The 26,526-nt window shown below is 34.5% G+C and overlaps 1 protein-coding gene across 1 annotated transcript; it reads left to right on the plus strand.

Annotated features, from left to right (window-relative positions):
* The first annotated feature begins 10,861 nt into the window (after nucleotides 1–10,861).
* LOC133789246 (UDP-glycosyltransferase 83A1-like) lies at nucleotides 10,862–26,526 on the plus strand. Its single transcript, XM_062227013.1, has 2 exons — nucleotides 10,862–11,427; nucleotides 25,121–26,526. The coding sequence occupies exons 1-2, from the start codon at nucleotides 10,917–10,919 to the stop codon at nucleotides 26,023–26,025; spliced, it is 1,416 nt and encodes a 471-aa protein (XP_062082997.1). The 5' UTR covers nucleotides 10,862–10,916; the 3' UTR covers nucleotides 26,026–26,526.

Genomic DNA, 26,526 nt, shown 5'->3' on the forward strand with positions numbered 1-26,526 from the left:
TGGGCATATTCTTCTTAGGTCCCATCTGGTCACCTAACGAACAAAGATGAAGAAAGTTTAGAAAAGGCGACCTAAGCATAAGAAAGAATCTAGCACGAGGAATGGTTTCCTTTACACGGGCAGGGGTAATCTCAGCCCGTGGCGAGTGAGGCCACGCGGTTCTATGAACACACGCCTATGCTCCCAACGGGTCCCCGATTACTCAGGATCCGTATGTCAGGAGGGTCAGGATAAAGTTTTCCCTGGAGGGAAAGTTTCAAGAGGCAAAACCGCCTGTGAAGCGTGTCCCCTAAGCTACCCGGTTTTTCGCACCCCAAAAACTTGTTGCCTTTGCCTCTCCAAACAGGCATTTAAAAAGATAACCCAGAAAAATTACCCCAGAATTTTGTCCTATGAATCATGTTCCTAAGAACTCTCTTTCCTACGATCGATACGCCTAGGATAAAAACCTATGCACAAAGTACCAGCAAAGAAAATCAACCTACAGTGTGAGGCTAAGAAGGAAGTTTACCTAAGCAAAGAAAAATGGAAACATTTAAAGCATACAGCAGGCAGAGGACTTACAGAAGTTTTTTGCTGCGTAAAGACTGAAAAGAACGTAGGAGTCAGAATCTTGGTGGAATCTTTAGAACCGGAGTCACGAAAGAACCCTCGTGTCTGGAACTCAGGAACGTCTGAAATAGTGATCGGAAGGAAAAAGGGTCTTGAAACTGAGAAGAGAGAGGAAAAGAGATGAGAAAAAATTTCAAATGAAAAGGTGGCTCATGCGAAAGGTGGCCAACCTTATATATACGTAAAAGGCAAAAGAATGAGGGTCATTCGATCGTCTTGATGTGGGATACAAGGATCACAACTCAAAAGACGAAACGACGGCCGAAGATAGGCTAGGCCATTTGATGCGGTTCTCGGAAGACGGACCGTCACCAACCACGATGCTCCACGTATCCGATACCAGCGTAGTGGGCGTGACATGAACAGTCGACAAGGAAGCCAAAAAGCCCCCACTGTGGCCATAGGTGACGTCATATGCCACAAGCAGGGGCTTGGGGGCAAGTGTACGCCCTAAATATCCACGGGTTATTAGCGAGCTGGAAAAGGGTATAATCCCATCAGCCACATGGAAGCCACCTACCCAGAGCATCTGCTACGAGTCTCTACACCCTTAGCTCGAGGTAGCCAAAGGTTTAGTACGAATACTCAAGGCATCGGGTCAGCAGTGTGGACGCCACGAGCTGAGACTACATCAAGTTCGAGGTACGACCTAGAGTTGACACCTCCGATCCTTTATAAAGTCAACCACGTAATGTAAACGTGCGCATATCAGACATCACGTGTCTACTCCATTCCTGAATTCTTGGACACGCGGCATAAACATGCGTGTTCAGTCACCCCACGACTGGTTTGGGCCATGCGGCCCATTATCCCCCTTACCTATTGATTAGACCACACTTCATTGTCAGGTTTTAGGAATTAATCATGAATGTCACAGGAGTGACATGATGGGTAAGAAGGTCACGGGATGACCCCCTTCGCCAACACCCAGGTGTCCTCTCCCTAAAAATATGGAGACCCTGGGTGTGCAAAGGGTTGGCTACAAAATTGTAAAGAAACACCCCTGTAGGGAGTTCCAGAGATATATCAATAATATTGACTGGTAGACTAGAGGGATTTTAACCTTCGAACCACCTAAAAAGAGTAAATGAGTTATAACCTTCCTTTGATATTAGTCGCATATTACGGTTCATCATTTAGCACTAATTCATCTCTTTATTCATATAATTATCTATTGCCGAAGAACCGCGTCAACAGTTATTAAATCATATTCCATTGTAAATGGGAATAATCTGTATTAAATGTATACCTTATTTATTCACGCAGTTACCTAAACCTATCTATAAATTCCCCTATAAATATCAGTGATAATGGACAGGGAGGGGGACGACCATTTTGTATTACTAAAACCTTGTAGAAATTGTGAGAGAAAAGTAATAATACTGTCTCATGGACTAGGTGGATTATAACCACTGAACCACGTAAAATTTGTGTGTGTATGAAAGGGTTCTTATTATTCATTACAGTTTACAATTTACCACTAATATCCCTATTAGATTTCTTAATCTATTGTGGGAAAAAAACTGCGTCAACAAAATGTGTGTAAATATATGTAGGATTTTTCTCAAGTGCATATTTTTATGCATACCCTTGTGTTTTCATCTCGTGAAGTATTTTTTTATGATCGTGTATATTGTACTTATTTAGAGTATTCAACAAATTTTCAAGAAAATTTTGAACAATTTGTAGTGCTGAAAACTAAATTCAAATAGATTACTTTTCACGCGCATAAAAAAAACAATCTCGTGTGTAACAAAATTTTTACTCTTGTTTTCGACACGTTAAATAAATTGGAATTTCTTGAAAAATTTCCACGATGCTCTAAATAACTACAATATACATGATCATAAAAAAATTGCGCCGAAAATGCTTCACGAGTCGAAAAAAGAAGGGTATGCACCGATGCATACCTTTTTAGGGTATGCGAAGGAAAAATATCCAATATATATAGGTTATTTCTTTGGTGCGGACCTAAGTTACGTCCGCACCCATGCGATCGTTCTCTTGTCCGTAGATTAACGGTTCCACACTTCATATTAACATAACATATCTAATGTAGTGTAAGACTAATTGTATGAGATTTTTAATTTTCATTTAAAAGCTCACGTAACTAGGAGCCATAGTAAAATTAGATGCCACATGTCTATTCACTGGGACACATAGCATTGGAAACAAGATTGCCCCAAGTTTCTAGCAATGAAAAACAAAGTTAATGATTATAGTTCATTTATCTTAGAAACATGTGTTTTAGAGAATGATAAATCTATTTGGATTATTGATTCTGGACCTATTAACTGTGTTTGTAACTCTTTACAACTTCTTGAATTATGGGAGGAAGTGGATGAAGGCAGCTTAGAGTTGGGAACAAAGCGTTCGCTACGGTCCAAGCTAGAGGAAAAGCTCGCCTGAAGTTCGGAAATTAATTTTTAATTTGAATGATTTATTTTTTATTTTGTATTTTAGTAGAAATTTAATTTAAGTTTCCATGTTGCAATTAGAACAATTGGTTATGACTTTCAAAAGTTCTAATATATCTATTTACTTCAATGGATCACAATTATGTATTGCATATTTGGAAAACAGGCTTTATATTCTGCGACCTAACAAATCCCTCGCTCTTAACAATGATTTATTCAGAGTAGCTAAACCTAGGACCAATAAACGTCAAAATACTGATAATGATAACATGACGTATTTATGGCATTTGAGACTAGGTCACATTGGTTATGATAGGATTCAAAGACTTACAAAGGACAAGCCTTTGAGGGAACTCACCTTAGGTGAATTACCTATCTGTGAATCTTGTCTAGAAGGCAAACTGACCAATTGTCCATTCTCTACAAATGGTGATAGGGCCAAGGAACCACTTGGACTTGTTCATTCAGATGTTTGTAGACCTTTGAATGTAAAATCCAGGGGTGGGTTTGAGTATTTTTTCACTTTCATTGACGATTACTCTAGATACTCATGTATTTACCTAATGCATAGGAAATCATAAACATTTTCAAAGTTTCAGGAATTCTTAGCTATGGCTTAGAACCAATTAGGTAAAACGTTAAAGATCATGCGATCTGATAGGGGTGGAGAATATTTGGATATGCAGTTCCAAGATCATTTAACTGGACTTGGGATTTTATCACAACTTACTGCCTCGGGTACTCCGCAACAAAATGGTGTAGCAGAACGCCGGAACATAACTTTATTGGAAATTGTTAGATGCATGCTTAGTTACTCAACTCTACCAACTTTGTTCTGGGGAGATGCAATTGAAACCGCGAACGACATTCTCAATGTCATGTCCTCCAAATCTATCCACAAAACACCTTTAGTACACTGGAATGGTCGTGAACCTAGTTTACACCATTATAGAATCTAGGGGTGTCCTGCCCACCTCCTTAGAAAAAAGGAGGGAAAGCTAGAACCTCGAACTGAAGTTTGCATGTTCGTTGGCTATCCTAAAGGTACTCGGGGTGGACTTTTCCATAGTCATTCAGAAAAGAAAGTGTTTACTTCTACAAATGCGACTTTTCTGGAAAATGACTATGTCCAAAACTTCAAACCATGCAGCAAAGTAGTTTTAGAGAAGATGGTTGAAAAATTGACTCCAACCAATGTACCATCATCATCAACGCGAGTTGATGATGAAATTCCCACTCTTCATGTCCAAACGACACAAGTCGATTTAAATGAAGAAAGTACCACGGTTTTTGAGCAAACAGTCACGGAGTCGCATCGTAATGGGAGGGTTTCTAGGAACCCAATTCGCTATGGTTTGGATGGTGAAACTAATATGGTTATTGGTGACACTAGTGACGATGATCTATTGTCTTTCACACAGGCAATGGCTAGCCTTGAAAAGAAACTATGGCTCGAAGCCATGAAACAGGAAATGGAGTCCACGTACTCAAATTCCTTCTTGGATCTTGTGGAAGCACCTAGTGACTTAAGGGCCATTGGGTGCAAGTGGATCTATAAGAAGAAAAGAGGTGTTGATGAAAATATCAAAACTTATAAAGCTCGATTAGTGGCAAAGGGTTATACCCAAAGAGAAGGTGTGGACTATGAGGAAACTTTTAGTCTGGTAGCCATGCACAAGTCCAATCGCATCCTCCTAGTCATAGCAGTCGCTCTCGACTATTAGATCTGGCAAATGGACGTCAAGACATCTTTTCTTAGTAGGAAGCTTGACAAAGTCATTTATATGGAACAGCCAGAAGGATTTAAAGTAGACGGACAAGAAGGAAAAGTTTGCAAGTTGAATAGGTCTATTTATGGACTTAAGCAAGCTTCTCGTTACTGAAACTATATGTTTGATGAAATAATAAGAACCTATGGCTTTGAAAAAAATATTGACGAGCCTTGTTTTTGTCAACTGAAGGCAAATCAAATAGTGGTACCCCTGGTTCTTTATGTAGATGATATCTTACTCATTGGAAACAATGTTAAGAAAATGTCAGATATGAAGAATTAGTTGAACACTCAATTCCAGATGAAGGATTTTGGTGAAGCTAGTTATGTTCTAGGTATCCAGATCATTAGGGATAGAGAGAACAGTCTCTTAGCTCTATCTCAAGCAGCTTACATTGATAAAGTGCTTAAATGTTTCTCAATGAAAAATTTCAAGAAAGGACGTCTACCATCCCGCCATGAATTTCATCTTTCAAAGAAGCAATCTCCCCAAACTCCTAAAGAGGAAGATACAATGAGAAAAGTTCCTTATGCATCTGTAGTTGGAATTCTGATGTATGCTATATTGTGTACTAGACCAGATATCTGCTATGCAGTGGGAGTAGTGAGCAGGTATCAGTCAAACCTAGGACCGGAACATTGGATATTAGTTAAGTATATTCTGAAGTATTTGAGGCGGACTAGGGATTATATGTTAGTCTAACAGGGTGGTGTATTGAACCCTGTAGGCTACACCAATTCAGATTTTCAGACTGATGTCGATGACAGGAGTTTACTTCTGGAATGGTGTTTACTCTTGGGGGTGGAGCTGTGATATGGAAAAGTGTAAAGCAATCTGCAATCTCAGATTCCACCATGGAGGCTGAATACATAGCTGCGTCAGAAGCATCTAAGGAAATAGTGTGGTGAAAGAAGTTCTATTCGAATCTTAGCGTTATTCCAGAAATGGATAAATCGCTTATGTTGTTTTGTGACAATATAGGCGCGATAGCCAACTCAAAAAAATCTCGATGTCACAAGAGGAGTAAGCATATAGAAAGGAAGTATCACATAATTCAAGAATATGTGGCCAGGGGAGATGTGATGGTTTTGAAGGTTACATCTGAAGATAATCTTGCAGATCCGTTTACAAAGACACTACTAGAAGCTACATTTGACAAGCATATCAAAGAAATGTGATTAGTAGAATTAAGGCATTAGTTTCATTTAGTGCAAGTGGGAGTTTGTTAGGGTTTTATGCCCTAATTAAAACCTAATTTTTTTTAATCTCATTTTATTATCAATAAAAGAATAGAAATAAATTTTTGACTTGGTCAATCACTTTGATCACATGTTTAATTTTCATGATTATTGGTTTAATATAAACTTCTATTAAATCTTGAACATATAGCTAATCATATTTATAGTGACGTAATCACAATGGAATATAAATATGATTATATGTTAAAAAATAAGTTAGTTCTAAGATTAATGAGTGCACAGGATTTACACTGACTTGCCAATCTACGATATGATCTACTTACACATCGCAATGTTATGTTCTTTCAAGAACATTAGCAAAGTAGATAAGATCGGATGTATTTGTTACATCGGACTAGACTGATATTGACAGTAGATAGGATAGGTAAACATACTATTATTATCTATTCTAGTCATATCATATAGGTGACCATTGGTCAATTCAATCTCAATTCTGAGTAGTTAGTATTCTAACTGATTGTATTATTTGAGTTCTTTGACTTGTTTGTTACCAGCTTACCCTACGGACTAGCCCATACTTACATCTTGGGAACTCGGTAGTATAATTGAGTGGGAGTGTTAATCATAGAAATGAACATATATGGCTTCTGATGAAGAAGTGAAATGATGGTTTCCTTTTAGTTTGGTTCAAGGTTCTAAATGATAGAGATCTAATTTCAGTAATTAATATTAGTTTACTGAAATATCATTTACAAGGAACTAAATGTTTTAAGGATAAAAATACAATGTGGGGTAAAACAACATTTTAGTCCCATCTCATTGTTGACTGTCTATAGAGGATTGAGTGACAATTATGATTGTAACAATAGAAGATTAATAACGTATCTAAATTTCTTATAGAGCGTTCTATGAATTCAAGACTACAATTCTGAGTCTTTAGTGGACTCACAATGAATTAATAAGTTAGTAAATTTATTATAATTTATTGGAGCTTGATTTCATAGGCCCATGGTCTCCACTGTACCTTGGATAAAATCATCTAGATAGTCTCAGTTAATTGATTTAATTATCAAAGTTGACCAGGTCAGTTTTGGATAGTTTCACTGAGTTATGTAATTTAGAGATGAAAAGAGAAATTAGAACAGATTTATTAATTAAGATAAATTGGTATCTAAATTAATAAATAAGCTTTATTCAAGGTTCAAATTATAAATAATTAATTTGATAGAGGATTTAAATAATTATTTAATTAATTAATCAATAGAAAATAATACATGCCTTGATTTTAAGTCCAACGGGCTTATAATTAAATGGGAAATTTCACAGGCCTAAAGCCCATGATAATTTTGTCCTAGGAATGATAATTGGCTATTATTCTATTGATTTTATAATTAAATAAGTGACCAAATTGAGTCTATAAAAGGAATGCTAAGTCAGAGTTGAAATCAGAATTTTGAACCACAAGTTTTTGATAAGATCAGAAGTTCTAGTCTTGATGCTCTAGGTTTTAGATTCTCTCTACAGCATAAGTCCTATTCTAAGCCTCAAATTTTCTCTTCTATTATTCTTCTCTTTGTATCTATCTCATGTGTTGAGAATTGCCCACTCTAGTCTAGGTGATTCTAATGATACTTTGGAAGGTTGTGAAGAAAATTGAAGATCAGTTCAGTTTCTTAGTGACCCTGCGACAGAAAGGATACAAGGGTTAGAGAAAATGAAGGAAGGACTCAATCATTTCGTTGCATATAATGTAAGTGCTCTTATCATTACTTTTGTTTGAATTCAATTTTGGAAACATGTTCTAGGTTGTCTCATATTAATTTGTTTAATATAAAATTTACATGAAAATAAACAAGATATTGTATAAGTTTTCCCAACTACTGCGGCTGATCCAGCTAAGGCTAAAGCTAACCAAGCTTCATCTTCGAAAGCTGGAAACAATAAGAAAGATGGACAAAACAACAACCCCAAGCCTGCAAAGGCTGCAAAGACGAGCGCACAACCAAATGCACAGATGCTTAAGGGGAAGAATAAGAAAAATAAGAAATATAAAGGTAAGTGTTTTCACTGCAAAAAGAAAGGGCATTGGAAACAAGATTGCCCCAAGTTTCTAGCAGCGAAAAACAAAGGTAAAGATTATAGTTCATTTATCTTAGAAACATGTGTTTTAGAGAATGATAAATCTGTTTGGATTATTGATTCTGGATCTACTGACCATGTTTGTAACTCTTTACGCTTCTTGAATTGTGGGAGGAAGTGGATGAAGGAAAGTTGGGAACAGAGCGTTTGTTACGGTATAAACTAGAGGAAAAGCTCGCCTGAAGTTCAGAAATAAATTTTTAATTTTGAATAATGTATTTTTTATTCCAGATTTTAGTAGAAATTTAATTTCAGTTTCCATGTTGCAATTAGAACAATTTGTTATGACTTTCACAAGTTCTAATATATCTATTTATTTCAATGGATCACAATTGTGTATTGCATGTTTGGAAAACGAGTTTTATATTCTACGACCTAACAAACCTCTCGCTCTTAACAATGGTTTATTCAAAGTACCTAAACCTAGGACCTAAAGCGTCAAAAGAACGATAACGATGACATAACATATTTATGACATTTGAGACTAGCTCACATTGGCTATGATAGGATTCAAAGACTTACAAACGACATGCCTTTGAGGGAACTCACCTTGGCCCCTACCCCAGACCCCCACCCCGGACCTCAGCCCCTAACCCTGACCCCAACCCCGGTCTTCGACCCCGACCTCGGCCCCCGGCCTCAGACCCCGACCCCAAACCCATGTACTCGAATCCTGACCCTGAACGCCCGACCCTGGCTCCGACATTGACCTTAGCCTCTAACCACGACCTTGACCCGAACCTTACAACAATTCAAATTAATTTAAAAAATATTACAATACAAGTTAACACATACCATTTTTTATGTATTGAATAATACAGTTTGTGTTGTGTTAAAATTTGGGATTGTAATAATTAATTCTAAACATAGTGTTCCACTTATTTAATACAATACGATCTCCTTATATGACATGTCAAATGTTCCAATAGAGATAATGAGCTTTTAGAGCAATAGTGGCTGCCATGGAAACAAAATTGAAGAAATATTGGTGTGAAATTCCTCTTTTATATGCATTAGGTCTTGTCTTGGATCGTAGAGCTACATTACTTGATCTTGAGAATATTATTCATCATACAGGTGTTCATTTAAATATAGATTTTACTTCACAAATTGCTTGTTTGCATAACAAGGTGTTCGTACAATGTTTATGAGAACAGGTATGGTGGCATAACAACCACCAACCCAAACAGTTTTAGATGAATCAACATTTGTCAGTTGGAGTTATGTCAAACCAACTAGCTCAAGTGGAACTCTTATGGCCCCTCCATCATCAAGTGCAAGAACTTCTAGATACAACGAGCTCAACAAATATATTGATGATCATTATTTGATCCCTCTACTAACAATCATAGAGAGGATTTCGATCATTTGGGTTGGTGGAAGAAGAATGCATATAGGTTTTAGTCCTTTCATAGCTAGCACGTGATGTGTTGACAATCCCAATGTCTACTATTTCTTCAGAACAAGCATTTAGCACTACTGTCAGGATAATTGAAGAGAGAAGAACTTCTTTGTCTCCAAAAATAGTGGAAATGTTAACTTGTATTAAAGATTAGGAACAAGCTAGGAAGCGCTTACAGCATGAAGCTAAGAATAAAGATTTGGTTCATCAATTTGAAAACTTATTTACTGAAGAAAGTTCTAGTGGTAGTGGTAGTAATACTACTTGTCCAGAATCTGTTCTGCCTTGATTTATATTTTTTTCTTTGTTTGTACTTTGTTGAAGTGAACTCAATTGACTTTTTAAACATTATGATTGCACTATTTTTTCTTTACCAAGATTTAATTTCATTAAGTTTTTCTTGGTAAAATTTTTAATGAGGTAATGTTTATTTTATTTATATTTTTAAATTTAGAATTTTTGTTGTAATAATTAATTAAATATACATAATATATGTAAAATAGGGAAAAAATATTTTAAAAACCTTGAAAATAGGTTTGATATAATTTGGGCCTGAATTGAGCCTAAATTGGGCCCATATTTTGGCTGACTTAAAGGTCCGTTTTCAGGGCACGAAAATAGCCCATTTTTAAAAAATGGGCTGGCCCGCTTTAGAAAAACGAGCTGGCACAATCTAGGCCAGCCTGGCACAGCACACGACCCATTTGGGCCGTGTTGGGCTTTCATATTTAAATGCAGGCTGGCACGACCTGATCCACTTTTTTTCAGAGGCACAGCAATGTCTGTCGTGTCGGGCCGGGCCGGCCTACATTTACAGCTCTATACACGCATATAGCTAAGGTTTTGTCCATTTGACCACCAAATTTAAATGCTATTTAATTTATTCCAATATGTGTGTCATGTTACTATACTTATATTATCTTAAATAATAGACACTTATTCTAACTAATAGAGTCCAAAATAACTACTAGATCCAAATTTATTATGGGCTTTAAATTACTATCATAACTAATTATAACTTAGAAAATTACCATACTTAATCAATCATCTCACATCCCCATCAAAAAGTAGCCAAACATAAATAGTTCAAGAATAATAACTTGGTTATTTGAATAGATTCTACTTTTTTTTAAATAAATAAAAAGTAACCGAAATAGATTATTCATCAATACATATGTCTCCGTCTGTACTTTTCTCAACATTAATAATATTTACCTATGGTTCTTTTCAGTCTCTCTCTCTCACCTAACAACAATGGCCTACATGGTAGTGTACATAAATGTGTAATTATATATATGAGAAGTTTAGCTTGAAGTTTTTTAAAAAGTGAGAAGAATATCTTATGCTGTATAGCTAGGTAGAACCAAAAGAAAAAATGACGAGCAAAAAACGTGTGATTGTCATGCCAGTTCCAGCCCAAGGCCATGTGAAACCCCTCATGCTACTTTCTCACAAGCTAGTCAAGCATGGGTTGAGAGTCACTTTCGTTAACACTGAATTCAACCATAACAAGATCTTGAGCGGCATGGGTGTTGATGATGATACTGCTGGGTTTGGATCAGAGATTGAGATGGTGTCAATCCCAGATGGGTTGGGGTCAATGGCCGATAGAACTGACGAAGACCTCATATGTGATTTAGTTTGGGGGGAGAGTATTTTGCCTGCAGAGTTTGAAAAACTCATAACAACTATAAATAATGGTACCGGTGGTTCTCCGGACGACATCATTAGTTGTGTGGTTTCTGATTATTTTTTGAGTTGGCCACTCGAAATTGCAGCTAAATTAGGTGTTAAAGCTGCTGTTTTCTTTCCTTCCGCGGCTGCACTTTTCCTCTACACCATGAACATACCAAAGTTGATACAGGATGGGATCATCACATCTGATGGTACGTATGTAATTATTATTATTATTATTATTATTATGGGATCCTCTTTGAAACCTTGCAAAATGCTAATAGCGAAGACTTATGAAGCTTTAGTGAAGACAAAAGTTTTCAAGATGTTGATATTTGTTGGGGTGTTGTTTTGCTTGCATAAATTTCACCTTTATGGTTTTAATAATATTGTAAATAACCAATTAATATAAAATATACACATTTGACTTAATTTTCTCAATTAATTTTAATAAATAAAATAATAACAATCTTATTTTAACTATTTGAAATTATTTTTATATTTTATGAAATTGTTTGGCAAAGTAGATTTATATAAATATAATCACTTTGTACAATTATTTATTTTTCGATATTTTCACCAATTTCTAAGATAAATATTATTTATTTTTTAAAGTTATTATTTCGTTTTTATATATAAATTTCACTTTAAGTCTGTTTAAAAAAATTATTTGTTCAAGAAAACTAAAAAAATATAATTTTAAAAAGAATCTATAAGAGATTATTGAATGGATTTTTATTCACTTGAATCTGATTTTAAAGTATTTATGATTTATTTTTAGTAAATATATAATTTCTAAAGTTATTCTTTTTTAAAAAATATTAAAAATATAATAACAACTGTAATTAAAGAAGTTGATGGTATTTTATACTTAATAGTGAAATACATGGGTATTTTAATATTATTAAAGATGCAAAGTTTAAGTAGGTATTTTTAAGCAAAACTTATGGTGTAAATGACATATTCCTTTTAAAAAAATGCAAGCATTTTATATTTTTTAGGGGATATAATAATACAGAAAATTATATTTACATTAACATATACAAATTAGACATACAATAAAAAATAAAGGGAATTTTTTCATATATATATATATAGAATTTTTAAGGTTGTTTTAAAAAAATATGTACATTTAATTTTTCTATTTTTTTTTATGATTTTTTTATTTGGAAGTTCATATTTATGAGATTTTCTTTCTTGTAAATTTAAAAAAAAAAAACATATATTTATGCCACTTTTTTATCATACTTATATTTTCTTTTATTTTGAAAATAATTTTATTTTTTTTCAATTTTTTTATTTTTTCTTTTATTTTTAATTAGTTTTTTTCGTTCTTTTTTCCTTACTTATGTTTTCTTTTTTTTCTATCAATTTTTTCCTTCATTATTTTTTTCTTTCCATTTTTCCATTTTTCTACTTCATTTCATTTTTATTCATTTATCTATTGTTTTTTCTTTCATTTGTATTATTTTGTTTTCTTTTCTTCATATTTTTTCAGTTTTCTTTCCTTTTTTTCCTTCTATTTTTTCTTCATTTTTGTATTTTTTTTCTCTTTCTATTTTTTTTTTCACACATATGAGCTTTTTTATTTCTTTTCTTCCTCTTCTTCCATTTTTTTCCTTTTTTTCTACCAATTTTTCCATTCGTCTTTTTTTTCTTCTTTTCATTAGTTTTCTCCTTCTTCTTTTCATTTCTATTCATTCATCTGTTTTTTTTTCCTTCATCATTTTTTGTTTTGTTTTGTTTTTTTTTCATATTTTTTTTAGTTTTCTTTCCTCTGTTTTTTCCCTTCTTTTTTCTTCATTTGTATTTATTCTTTTCTCATTCTATTTTATTCCTTTTTATTCACACATATATTTTAACATAACATATTTATTTTACAATTTTTTATTTATTATATTTTATTATTGTAATTTTTTATAGTTTTTTTAACTATATGTAAAAAAATTCAAATTAATTTTTTCAACATTTTCTTCCTGTAACCCTTATAGGAACATCCAAATTTGGAAAGAAAACTAATAAAAATATGAAAACATGAATGAGTAACTAGTTACCCTGATGGCAACATTTAAATCTAGAAAAAAATTATATGAAAACTCAAATGGGTAACTAGTAACCCTGATAGAAACATCAAATTTCAGAAAGAAAAAAATAGATATGAAAACGTGAATGAGTAACCAGTTACCCTGATGGGAACATTCAAATTCAAAGAAGAAAAATATGATGAAATTAATAGGTAACCAGTTACCCTAATGGGAACATCCAAATTCGGAAGAAAAAAAAATTAGATATGAAAACTTGAATGGATAACTAGTAACCCTGATAATGTTGGGAAAACTTATACATGATCTTCATTTATTCTTCATGTATATCTAATATTAAACAAATTAATACGAGATAGCCTAAAATATATTTCTAAAATTGAATTCAAAGAGAAACAATGAATAGAATACTTACAATATACTTGGCAAAAAAAAAAGAATACTTACAGTATACGCAGTGGAATTAAAGAGTCATTCCTTCAGTTTCTCTAACGCGTGTATCCTCTCTGTCCCAGAGTATTATCAAGAAACTGAACCGATCTTCTATTTTCTTTACAATCTTCCAATGTATCATTAGAATCACCTAGACTAGTGTTGGCAATTCTCAACACATGAGATAGATATAGAGAGAAGAAGAGAAAATAACAAAGAGACTTAGAAAAAGGACTTGTGTTTAGAGAGAATCTAAGACTATCAGAAAACTAGTGATTAAACTTATGTTTTGACTTCTCTCTAAGCACTCCTTTTATAGACTCAATTAGGCCATTTAATTTAATTAAAAAATCAATAAAATAATAGTCATTTTAAAGCCTTAGGTCGAAATTATCATAGGCTTTAGGCCCGTGAAATTTCTCATTTGATTATAAGCCCATTGGACTTAAAATCAAGGCATGTATTATTTTCTATTGATTTAATTAATTAAATAATTATTTAAATCCTTCATCAAATTAATTATTTATAATTTGAACCTTGATTTAAACTTATTTATTAATTTAGATACCAATTTATCTTAATTAATAAATCTGCCATAATTTCTCTTTTTTTTCTCTAAATAACATAACTATGTGAAACTATCCAAAATAGACCTGGTCAACTTTGATGATTCTAATTGAAAATTAAATCAATTAATTGAGACTATCTAGATGATTTTATCCAAGGTACAATGGGGATCATGGGCCTATGAAATCAAGCTCCAAGAAGTTATCATAAATCTAACAAATAAATTTACTAACTTATTAATTCCTCGTGACTCCACTATAGACTCGGAATTGCACTCTTGAATTCATAGAACGCTCTATAACAAATATAGATACGCTATTAATTATCCATTGTTACAACCATAATTGTCACTTAATCCTCTATAGACGATCTACAATGAGATAGGACTAAAATACAATTTTACCCCTCATTCTATTTTATCATGAAAACACTTAGTTCCTTGTAAATGATATTTCAGTAAACTAATTTAATTACTGAAATGAGATCTCTATCATTTAACACCTTGAACCAAACTAAAAGGAAACCATCATTTCACTTCTTCATCAGAAGCTATAGATGTTCATATCTATGATTAACACTCCCACTCAATTATACTACCGAGTTCCCAAGATGTAAGTATGGGCTAGTTCGTAGGGTAAGCTGGTAACGAACAAGTCAAAGAACTCAAATAATACAATCAGTTAGAATACTAACCACTCAGAATTGAGATTGAATTGACCTATAGTCAACTATATGATATGACTAGAATAGATAATAACTATATGTTTACTTATCTTATCAACTGTCAATATCGGTCCAGTCAGATGTAACAAATACATCCGATCTTATCTACTTTGCTAATGTTCTGGAAAGAACATAACACTGTAATGTGTAAGTAGATCATATCGTAGATTGGCAAGTCAGTGTAAATCATGTGCACTGACTAATCTTAGGACTATCTTATTTTGAACATATAATCATATTTATATTCCACTGTGATTACACCACTATAAATATGATTAGCTATATGTTCAAGATTTAATAGAAGTTTATATTAAAAAAATAATCATGAAAATTAAACATGTGAGCAAATTGATTGACCAAGTCAAAAAATTATTTTTATTGTTTTATTAATAATAAAATGAGATTACAAAGAAATTGGGTTTTAATTAGAGCATAAAATCCTAACAAACTCCCACTTGCACTAATTGAAACTAATGCCTTAATTCTACTAATCACATTTCTTTGATATGCTTGTCAAATGTAGCTTCTAGTAGTGTCTTTGTAAACAGATATGCAAGATTATCTTCAGATGCAATCTTCATAACCATCACATCTCCCCTGGCCACATATTCTCGAATTATGTGATACTTCCTTTCTATATGCTTACTTCTCTTATGACTTCGAGGTTCTTTCGAGTTGGCTTTCGCTCATGTATTGTTACAAAACAACAAAAGCGGTTTATCCATTTCTGGAATAACACCAAGATCCGAATAGAACTTCTTTAGCCAGACTATTTCCTTAGCGGCTTCTGACGCGGCTATGTACTCAGCCTCCATGGTGGAATCTGAGATTGCAGACTGCTTCACGCTTCTCCATATCACAGCTCCACCCCCAAGAGTAAACACCATTCCAGAAGTAGACTTCCTGTCATCGACATCAGTCTGAAAATCTGAATCGGTGTAGCCTACAGGGTTCAAAACACCACCCTTGTAGACTAACACATAATCCCTAGTCCGTCTCAAATACTTCAGGATATGCTTAACTTCTATCCAATGTTTTGATCCTGGGTTTGACTGATACCTGCTCACTACACCCACTGCACAGTAGATATCTGGTCTAGTACACAACATGGCATACATCAGACTTCCAACTGTAGATGCATAAGGAACTTTTCTCATTGCATCTTCCTCTTCAGGAGACTGCTTTTTTGAAAGATGAATTCCATGGCAGGACGGTAGATGCCCTTTCTTGGAATTTTTCATTGAGAAACGTTCAAGCACTTTATCTATGTAAGTTGCTTGAGATAGAGCTAAGAGTCTGTTCTTTCTATCCCTGATGATCTGGATACCTAGAACATAACTTGCTTCACCCAAATCATTCATCTGGAATTGAGTGCTCAGCCAATTCTTCACATCTGATAAATAATTCATATTATCGTTCTCGGTCTTTTAACGTTTATTGGTCATAGGCTTAGCTACTTTGAATAAATCATTGTTAAGAGCGAGGGGTTCGTTAGGTCGCAGAATATAAAGCCCATTTTCCAAACATGCAATACACATGTGTGATCCATTAAAGGAAATAGATATATTAGAACTTGTGAAAGTCATAACAAATTGTTCTAATTGCAACATGGAAACTGAAATTAAATTTCTACTACAATCCAAAATAAAAAAAACATCTTTTAAAATTAAGTATTTATTTCCAAACTTCAAACGAGCTATTCCTCTAGCTTGGACCTTAACGAACGCTCCGTTCCCAACTCTAAGCTTTAAGCCGCCTTCGTCCACTTCCTCCCACGATTCAAGAAGTGTAAAGACTTACAAACATGGTTGGTAGATCCAGAATCAATAATCCAAACGGATTTATCATTCTCTAAAACACATGTTTCTAAGATAAATGAACTATAATCATTACCTTTGGTTTTCGCTGCTAGAAACTTGGGGAAATCTCGTTTCCAATGCCCCTTCTCTTTGTAGAAAAACACTTATCTTTACCTTTCTTATTTTTCACATTCTTCCCCTTAGGCGTCTGTGCACGTGGTTGTGCACTCGTCTTTGCAGCCTTTGAAGGCTTAGGTTGTTGTTTTGTCCACTTTTCATCTTGTTTCCAGCTTTCGAAGACGAAGCTTGGCTAGCTTCAGCCTTATCTGGATCAGCAGCAACAACAATAATCTTATTTTTTCCTCCTTTACTTGGTCTACCCATGATAGGCTCAAAATTCTGAAGCTTGTTCATGAGCTGCGTCAAACCATAGTTGAGTTGATCACGAACGTGCAAACACGGTGCCATCCAAGAATTCACGATGCCATCACGTACGTGTGGAGACGGTGCTCGTTCTGGGGATTCCTCAATCATGACGAACTCGGAGGTGTCACCTATTAACTCTATGTTGATATTCTGCTTCCAATTATGGAAGTTTTCTCCAGTGAGTTTCTCTATCAAAAGTTGAGAAAGGATGGGAGTAGACACAACCATAATTAAACTACAAATTACCAATAAAATAGAAATCAATCACATTTTCTCAATAAAACTTCTATTCACATAAATTTCAAGAAATAGCACAACATATACCAAAAATATGTAAGATATGAGAAAAAAAATACCAAAAACAATCATATCTCTATTTTTTTAGGTTTTTAACTAATCTATGATATCCTTGTCCCGGTTGGCGAGAGTAAAAAATATCACTAGTTAAATCAAGTTGTAAACTCATTTAATAATGGACACCACTATTAACAACCTACTATTCGATCAAAATAAGAAAACAAAATCTCTTATTTTATGAGCTAGACCCAGAGTTTCAAGATTCATAGATTTAGTCCTAGTAGTCACTGTAGGGGTGAGTCTAGTAGAATTTGACCTATAATTATCTATCTTTCGAAATCTAACCTTGTCAAAATAGCTAATGAACACCTTCCGTAGGGGGAGAATCAAAGCGCCTCGAGGCCCCATTAAGTTATTGACTATGTTAAACCAACGGTGGAGATCGAATAAAAATCTTAAAATAAGCTCATTATAAAATTAAAAATAGTATTTTTATTATTTATTTTTAGAAAATTAATGATTATGGTTTTCAAAAAAAATTAAACACATTAAATTTTTAAAACCAAAGTCCTATAATTTCCTATTAATTCTAAAGTGTCACATTCAAACAAATTCAATTAATTTAGAATTAATTTGTTGCTAATCAATATATAGGTTTAACTAATATAATGAACCTATACAATTAAGCCCAACTCAGGTAAATGAGCCTTAACAATTGGGCTTGTATGGAGGAGGGCTGGGTCCAGTATGTCGTTCTCACTACAAATGTCTCCTATCTTCCATACAAGGTCCAAAAGACAGCAATCTAAACATTCGTTTTATTAATTGTTATTAATTGATTAGGCCCAGTATAGTCATGCAAAGCAAATGGGCCTTCACAAGTGGAATCACCCACAAGAGAGGAATTTGAACTTTACATTTTCTAATGGGCCCAAATAAAACCTATCATTTTATGAATATTTTATTTGGAAAAATACCATATATCTAACAAACATATGGGCCACTATATGCATCTAAACCCAAAGGCAAAAATACCACATATAGTGCAAACAGGCATGCTATAATTAGATGAGTCTAATCATATTACTATATGAGCGATTCTATGAATTTATGCAAAAATACCACAATTTATTTCATTTGCAAAAATACCACAATTAATTATTTATAATTTATCAAAAAATTCAAATTAATTAATTTTTTTACAAAAAATAAGTCAATTTAAATGAAATTTATTAACAATTAACAATAGTTAATTTAAATTTCATTTATCAACAATCAACTTGGTTTAGGTTAGTTTGAAAAAAAATATTAATTTAATTTAAATAGAATTTATCAACAATTAACCAAAGTTAATTAAAATCCCATTTATAAAAAAATATTTTATTAATTGGCTGGAAAAAAAATGATATTTTTCAAAATTTAACCAATTTTAAATTTTAAAATAAATATCTTAACTATTTTCCAAATTATCTTGTGTTGTTATAACTATTAGCTAATATTTTAACCATTAAAAAATAAAATAAAATATAAATAGTTATAACAATCCTGAAATATCTCAAAATAGCTAAACAAATTCAAATTTCCATAAAAATATCTAACTAACAATATTCAAATTTCAAATAATTTAAATATTAAAAACTATAGAATAAAAAAACATTTATATTTTCAAATAAAGTTTTAATAAAAAAATCAAGAATTTAAATGAAAATATCTTAAATATCTGATATCATAATTCTAATATTTTAATATATTAAAAGATTTAAAATTAAGTTGTTAGTCTATTTTTTAATTTGAATTTGAATCTTTGTAGAAAATATCTAATTATTTAAATTCCAACTAACAAAAATATCTTATTTAAAAAAAAAATTAAATGATAAAACAAATCTGATATTTTTGGCTTTGATTATAAATAATTTATTTCCACAAAAAATTTTAAAATTTTTTTTGGATGAATAGTACCCGTGGGTACTGTTCATCGTGGCTAGTTTGTTGGGAAAACTTATACAGTATATTTATTTATTTTCATGTATATATTATATTAAACAAATTAATACGAGATAGCCTAAAACATGTTTATAAAATTGATTCAAAGAGAAACAATGAATAGAATACTTACAGTATACGCAGCGGAATTAAAGAGTCATTCCTTCAGTTTCTCTAACTCTTGTATCATTTCTGTCGCAGAGTATTATTAAGAAACTGAACCGATCTTCTATTTTCTTCACAATCTTCCAATATATCCTTAAAATCACCTAGACTAGTGATATGAACCACGCCAACAATTGTGACGAAACCCGAACCAAATCTGGAAAACAACCAAAGAACGCTCGAATTTGGAATGGAAACCGCGACCCAATGCTTAGCAAAGCACGAACCTTGGTATGGTGAAGACGCCACAAACGGGGATGGATTATCCGTTTAATAAGTCAGATTTGAACGCCACAAGGAAATCCTTGATAAGTTCGAAAGTTTCTTCAAGAACTCAAGAAGAAAACTCACAATTTTTTTTCATTAACAAAAACTAACTGTCTTCCAAACCGTCCACAAGACGTAATATGGTCGAAAATTACAAAGAGGGTTTTAGACATATAAAAGCCCTAAAATACCCTTAATAAAAAAGCCCAAAAAAACCTAGGCAGAAGACATGTCTTGGACTCCAATAAAGACTCTAATAAAACATGAAAATTATAGTTCAAACTAAAACAAATAATTAGAGTAAGGTTACAAAGAAGCCAAATCTTAATCAAGCTCCTAAACTGAATCAACTTTAATGAGCAGCACAAGCCTTTGTTCACCCTCAGTAGTGAACTCGATCTCTTCCTGTTGTAGAATTCTCTGGACTAAGTTGTTAAGTTTTTCTTTGAATCTCTTAGCCCGCGCCCTCATCACCGGACCAATTGGAACTTGAATTGGATCGTTAGTCTTGATGTCCTCAACATTAATCCATCCCCGACGATAGGTGTGTTTTGGAGGCCGAGGGCTTTTTCGAAGGTGGGCCGAGCGTTGAGTGAACCATGATCAGAGGAGGCAAGGGAGGAACGACCGTAGTGGATGTTTTGACCTGAGGATTCGGATCCGCAACTGGGCTCGTAACAGTGGGAGCTGGTGGAGGAGAAGTCTTCTCATTCCTCTTAAGGACCTTGGCAAGTCGGTCTGACTTTCGCGAGCCCCTCGGGCGCTTACTCCTCTGGGCCCCCTCGCCACTGGCGAGCACGGTGTCGAGGTCGGAGTCCATAACACTTGCACAATTACACCGCATTATAAGATATTCCAAGACAAAAAGTTAGCATGATGAAGACAAGCAAGGAATAAAAGGACAAGTAGAGAGAAACCTAACTGGAACTCTCCCCCAAGCTCGTGCTCAACGACCACGTAATTCCCCCATCTTCAAAGGATGCGGGGGGAGTACCTTCCCTATACGTGGAAGTCAACATCGAAAGGTCTCTATAGTCATTTGTCCCGTATTGAACGGCTATTCCGTTCCATACCTCGTTCAGACTATACATAGTGTCATACTTCCCGAGCCAACTATCGAACCTATGAACCCTCTCATCTACCAAGGACCATACATAAAAATGGTCCCTATCATCCTCACACAAGACTAATATGTCGGGCTTATGCTTAAGTAGTGAGGGAGACCATAAGTCTGAGCTAAGGATGACCATACCTTTGTCGCTCGAGCTCGAGGCCTCATCATTGGCCTCGTTCCCCGATCGCGGACTCCTACGACGTCGAGCTAGGGATTATGGCTTAGCACTTCGCCTCGGAGGAAGGCTGCCAGTTGGGAGAGGCACAAACTCCCACTTGGTATATTTTTTGATGAACCAGTCGAACGTGGACTGATCCTTCTCTAGGAGGCCACAGGCTCGAAGCCTATCTTCATGAAAAAGATAGGAAAGGGAGTGCCTGCCGTAGGGAAGTTGGAGCAAAGCCTCCTTATGCTCTTTCATCTCCTTGGTGGGAGTGGGTCGACGGTAGTTGGCTAGAAAAATGAACATATTATGACTGGTACGAGCCTAAGCAAAAACTCGAGCCCAAAAGAAGAAATTTTTTATGTACTTAGGAATTCGCCTGAACGAGTAGTGTCTGGAAGGAGCCAGGCCATCCGTCCAAAAGAAAGCCTTCTTGAAATCTGGGGGATGGTTGGGTAGATCCTCAAATATTTTCTTCTCCTTGGGATAGCTTGAAAGGTAGTAGAAGCCGTCCCCTCCCCGAGCTCGGGAGGGATTGCTTTTCAAGCAAAAGAGATACAGGATCTCCTTTGGTGAAGGTTCTTCCCACTTTAGCTCATGGTAAAGCAACCTCAGGGCAGAAAAAACCCTGTACGAATTGGTGTTGAGCTGGAAAGGGGCGAGCCCAAAAAAGTCTAAAAAACCCTTGAAAAAGGACTTTAAGGGCAATAAAGCCCCTGCCTTCATGTGCTCCTGGCTCCAGGCCGCGTACTTCAACTTGTTGTCGGGGTTCCCATCTCCCGGAGCGCGATAACTTCGCTCGTGGGAGGTCAGGGCTCGACACTTCAGCGAGCCTGACATTCCGATCCCGTGGAGGGACAAAATCCCTGAGATCTGTCCCAGTGAAGAAACCGAGCTCCAGTAGTGCTCGACCTCGAAGAATTCTTCCCTCAAGGTGGGAATGGAGGTTGATTGCGAGGTGGAAGGGGGATTTGATGGTTCTCCCATCAATGAAAAGTGAAGGTCCCCCGGCTTGAAGGCAATTGTCACTCTAAGACTGGGATCGATGGGAATTGGTTTGGGCTCGGGGTCCGGATCTGGATCTGGGTCGATGACGACCCTAAGCCTCTTCCTTTTCCTCTCCTTGACCTCGTCGATTTGATGATGAAAGTGATCTCGGGTATCTTCTTGCTCGCGCTTTAGTTGGTGCTCCCGAATCAGACGCTGGTTCCGGGTGAAAGGTGACTCCGGGCTCAGAGCATTCGGTGAGTAAGGAATTGTGAGCTTTGACCCCCACCGCTTTCCCGAGTTCTGCAGCATCCAGTAAAAGAGTAAAAGGGTGAGGGTCAGGCGAACAAGAAATCAATAATGAATATGAGGATGACTTAAGCTCGAATGATCGAGGCTACGAGGCAAACTCGATCTAAAGGACGAGGCCAGTCTCAGAGCGTGTATTCCACGGAAAGGAAGGAAGGTGGATTTATTTTTAAAGATCCCGATATTTCAGGGAAAAAAGTTGGCGGTTACTCAAAAAAAGTGATATTTTTGGGAAACGTGCAATTTAAAAACCCTAATTTTGTACCCAATATCTTGGTGTACAAGATATGTCATCCGAAATTCAAAAAATCAGTAAACGAACCATATTTGGGTCTTTTACATAGAATCTAGGTTTGGAACCCATGATATTAGAACTTAAGACTAATATTTATCAGCTGAAACACTCTAGTGTGCAAAACCAGTGAGTGAACCAACATTGCAACAATATAAACGTGCATGAAAACAATGTATATACACGGGCATACGAAGCTATGAACAGAGACTTACACAATACAGTCGGCGAAAACAGAGAAATTGATGACCGAATAAGCGGTTGCAAAAATGATCTCACATAGTCGAAGAAGCCAACGTTGCTTTGTCTTCTCAGCTTGGAGAACATGCAAGAGCTAGGCAAAGAAATTTCTGGTTTTTTCTTCTTTTCTCTTTCTGAAAGCTTGAACGTGAAAGTAAAGTGGGGAAGACGAATGGGGATATATTTATAGGCCCCTGGGAATGTTAAAAGCCGAACTAATCTGGGCCATTGGCCAGATTTTGTATCCGATCCGACGGTCAGGGACCAATGAAATGATAGTACCATAAAGTTGGCAGGCGAACGAACGTGGGCAGGGTTCCAAGGCACTCAACTACTTTGATTGGTCAACGTCCGGCTGACACGTGTCCACACTCGAGTGTATTTGATGGTACAGTTTCCAAGAGGAGCAGTTTAAAAGTTTCCTTCTCATAGGATTCGAGCTGATACTTTTGAAGGGGAAAAATGTCACACCCAGATTTTGAGACAAGAGGTTATGATCCTGAAAATTGGGCTCGTCAGGTGTGAGCTCAAAATGTATGAAAACATCACATGGTCCAGCCGTAAAATCTCTGAAGAAAAACAACGACCTCGAAGATGTGTAACCTCGGGGTATTTTCTGAGTTCGAAATGGCACGACACTGGGATATATCTTTTACCGATTGTCTTCAGATAAGACAGTCCGAACTTGGGAAGTGCAAGCTCGGGTGTGACAGCTTCAACAATACCTACCTATCCCGAGCATGGCCTGAAGTTGGGTGGCAAGTTCGTAGCAGTTCCAAGTCTTGACAATCATAATGCCGATTGCTGATCTCGAAGACCTGATGAGTCACCAGGGATAGCTCATTACGTGTGAACATATTTATTGTTGTGTAATCCCAATATTTAAGGGATACCATTTAATCTGTTATCCGTTCCCGATTTTCATAGGACATTTCCATGTATATAGGAGATATTGCATTTAATATCATTATTTCAATTGATATACAGAATATCTTTCCGAAATATGTGAGAATGAACTTTGTAACCTTCCCTATAAATAGAGAAGGAATCACCACTTGTAGGGGACCGATGCTCTGATATCTGATTTCTTGAGAGGAAACTCTGGGTAATTCATCTCTGAAGAATTTCTAGAAAACTCCAAGTCTTAATAATATAGACTCATGGACTAGGTAGAATTAACTGCTGAACCACATAAAAATCTTCTTGTTTCTCTTCATCATCCATTCGCTTTATAGTTTACATTGTTTAATTGCTCTACGATTTAAGTTGACGAAAAATGACGTCAACAATAATATAATAAAGAAACAAAGTAGTTTACTCTATTATATGAAACATATTAGTTTATTTTTTTCATATAATTCATTGACTCGGACATTGTAATGTTAATTTTAAAAAATTATTTTATTACCATTTTTGTTCACTTTTATACCCAAAAAAAAATAATATTACAGAATCGTCATTTAACAATAAAAAGTTTATTAAATTAAAAAACATATCTTATAAATAATCTTATTCCCACTACTTGACTTTTCAAAATGGTCACTAACGTGAATTAAGGAAAATGGGAATCAAAACTTTATATAAGGGAGTTTTTTTTATTAAAAAAACCGACTATGGGAGTTACTCAGTATATTTCATTTGCAATTTAAGTTCCTAAAATAAACATTAATATTAACATAACAAGGACATTTATAATAATTATTTTATAAAGTCGTTATAATATGTATAATATAAATAAAAGTTATCGTATTAATAGTATTATAAAAAAATATTTTGTAATAAGAAAATGTAATTTTCTCTTTTTCTGTAGAGCTTTAAGATTTAAAAAAAATAAAAAAATACATTTAATTAATCGTTATTAGAAAATATATATATATAATAGATTAACTAAACATGTCTAAAAGTTTCCTGTTTGTTCTCTACATCTACATGATCACATAAACCATTTGTCAAATTATATTTTAAATTTTAATAATATTATAAATCATTAATATAATCTATGTGACAAATAACAAAACAAAAAAGTGCAAAAGAAAGTCAAAAACGAATTTACTTAACCTTTTTATTATTATTATTTTACTCATATGTTAATTTTACAGGCAAGCCAACCAAACAACAAATGATACAATTGTCTAGTGGCGTGCCTACCATAGACACATCAAAATTACCATGGAATATTGGTAACCCTGCTACACAAAAGGTTGTATTTCGTGGTTTTGTTAATGCTTGTCAAAGTTTAAAAATGACAGATTGGTGGCTTTGCAATACATCCCATGACATCGAACCTCTTGTGTTTTCTCTACTTCCAAAGCTCCTCCCAATAGGCCCATTAATGGCATCCATAGATAATAGTCCTTTAGATATTCCAGGGTCACAATTTTGGGCTGAAGACTCATCTTGCTTAAGCTGGTTGGATCAACACAAGCCGCACTCGGTCATATACATTGCATTCGGCAGCTCCACATTTCATGACCAAGTCCAATATCATGAGCTAGCTCGTGGGCTTGAGCTAATTGGTATGCCATTTCTTTGGGTTGTTCGTCCAGGATTTATCTTAAGTAAACAAAAAAATGGACTTGAACTATATGGATTTGAAAGCAATAGTAATAATAACAATCTTGGAAAAATAGTCAATTGGGCACCTCAACAAAAGGTTTTAAGTCACCCTGCGATTGCTTGTTTTGTGAGTCATTGTGGATGGAACTCAACTCTTGAAGGTTTAAGCAATGGAGTGCCTTTCTTGACTTGGCCTTATTTTGCTGATCAATTTATGGATGAGAGTTATATATGTGATATTTGGAAAGTTGGAATGAAGTTTGAGCCCAATGAACGTGGAATCGTAACAAGTGAAGAAGTGAAAAATAAAGTGGATAAACTACTACTTGATAAAGATATACGAAGAAGGTCTTTAGAATTCAAAGAAATGATAATGAAAAGTATTTCTAAAGATGGTCAATCTTCCGAAAATGTCAACAACTTGGTCAAATGGATTAAGGAGACATAATAGGGTACCCCCTCGTTATATATATCTAAGGGTGATCATTATGAGTGCGTTTATGCGTCATATTAAGTGGTATTAAGTCATATATATTTTATTATATTGTATTATAATGAATTATCTTTTATAACATATTTTTATATAGTATTATATTTGATATTGACTTGTATTTACATATAAATATATAATATTTTAATAAAAGTCAATACAAAATATATTATACTATATAAAAATATACTATAAAACACAATTTATTATAATATAATACAATACCCCATAATACATGGTATCAAACGTACCCTATTTGTGTAACATTATCAGCTCGCTCCAGAATGATGTGGTCAAATTGTTATTATGTGATTGTCATTATTTTTTTATGTGTTTGCTTTTTTTTTTTTCCTTTTGTTCTTTTAATTTCCTTCCCTATAAATGTCCAGCATAGTGCCCTAAAAAAGCATATATTAGTACAATATTTTTGGAATTTATGAAAGTGATAATTTTCTTTAA

This window comes from Humulus lupulus, chromosome 7 (assembly GCF_963169125.1).
Source record: "Humulus lupulus chromosome 7, drHumLupu1.1, whole genome shotgun sequence".
NCBI lineage: Eukaryota > Viridiplantae > Streptophyta > Magnoliopsida > Rosales > Cannabaceae > Humulus > Humulus lupulus.

What these genes read in the sequence shown, in the direction of transcription:
- LOC133789246 (XM_062227013.1), top strand. Translation starts at nt 10,917, where the DNA reads ATGACGAGCAAAAAACGTGTGATTGTCATGCCAGTTCCAGCCCAAGGC. An exon ending in TGGGATCATCACATCTGATG is followed by an intron (nt 11,428 to 25,120) that starts GTACGTATGTAA and finishes TTAATTTTACAG; the next exon opens with GCAAGCCAACCAAACAACAA.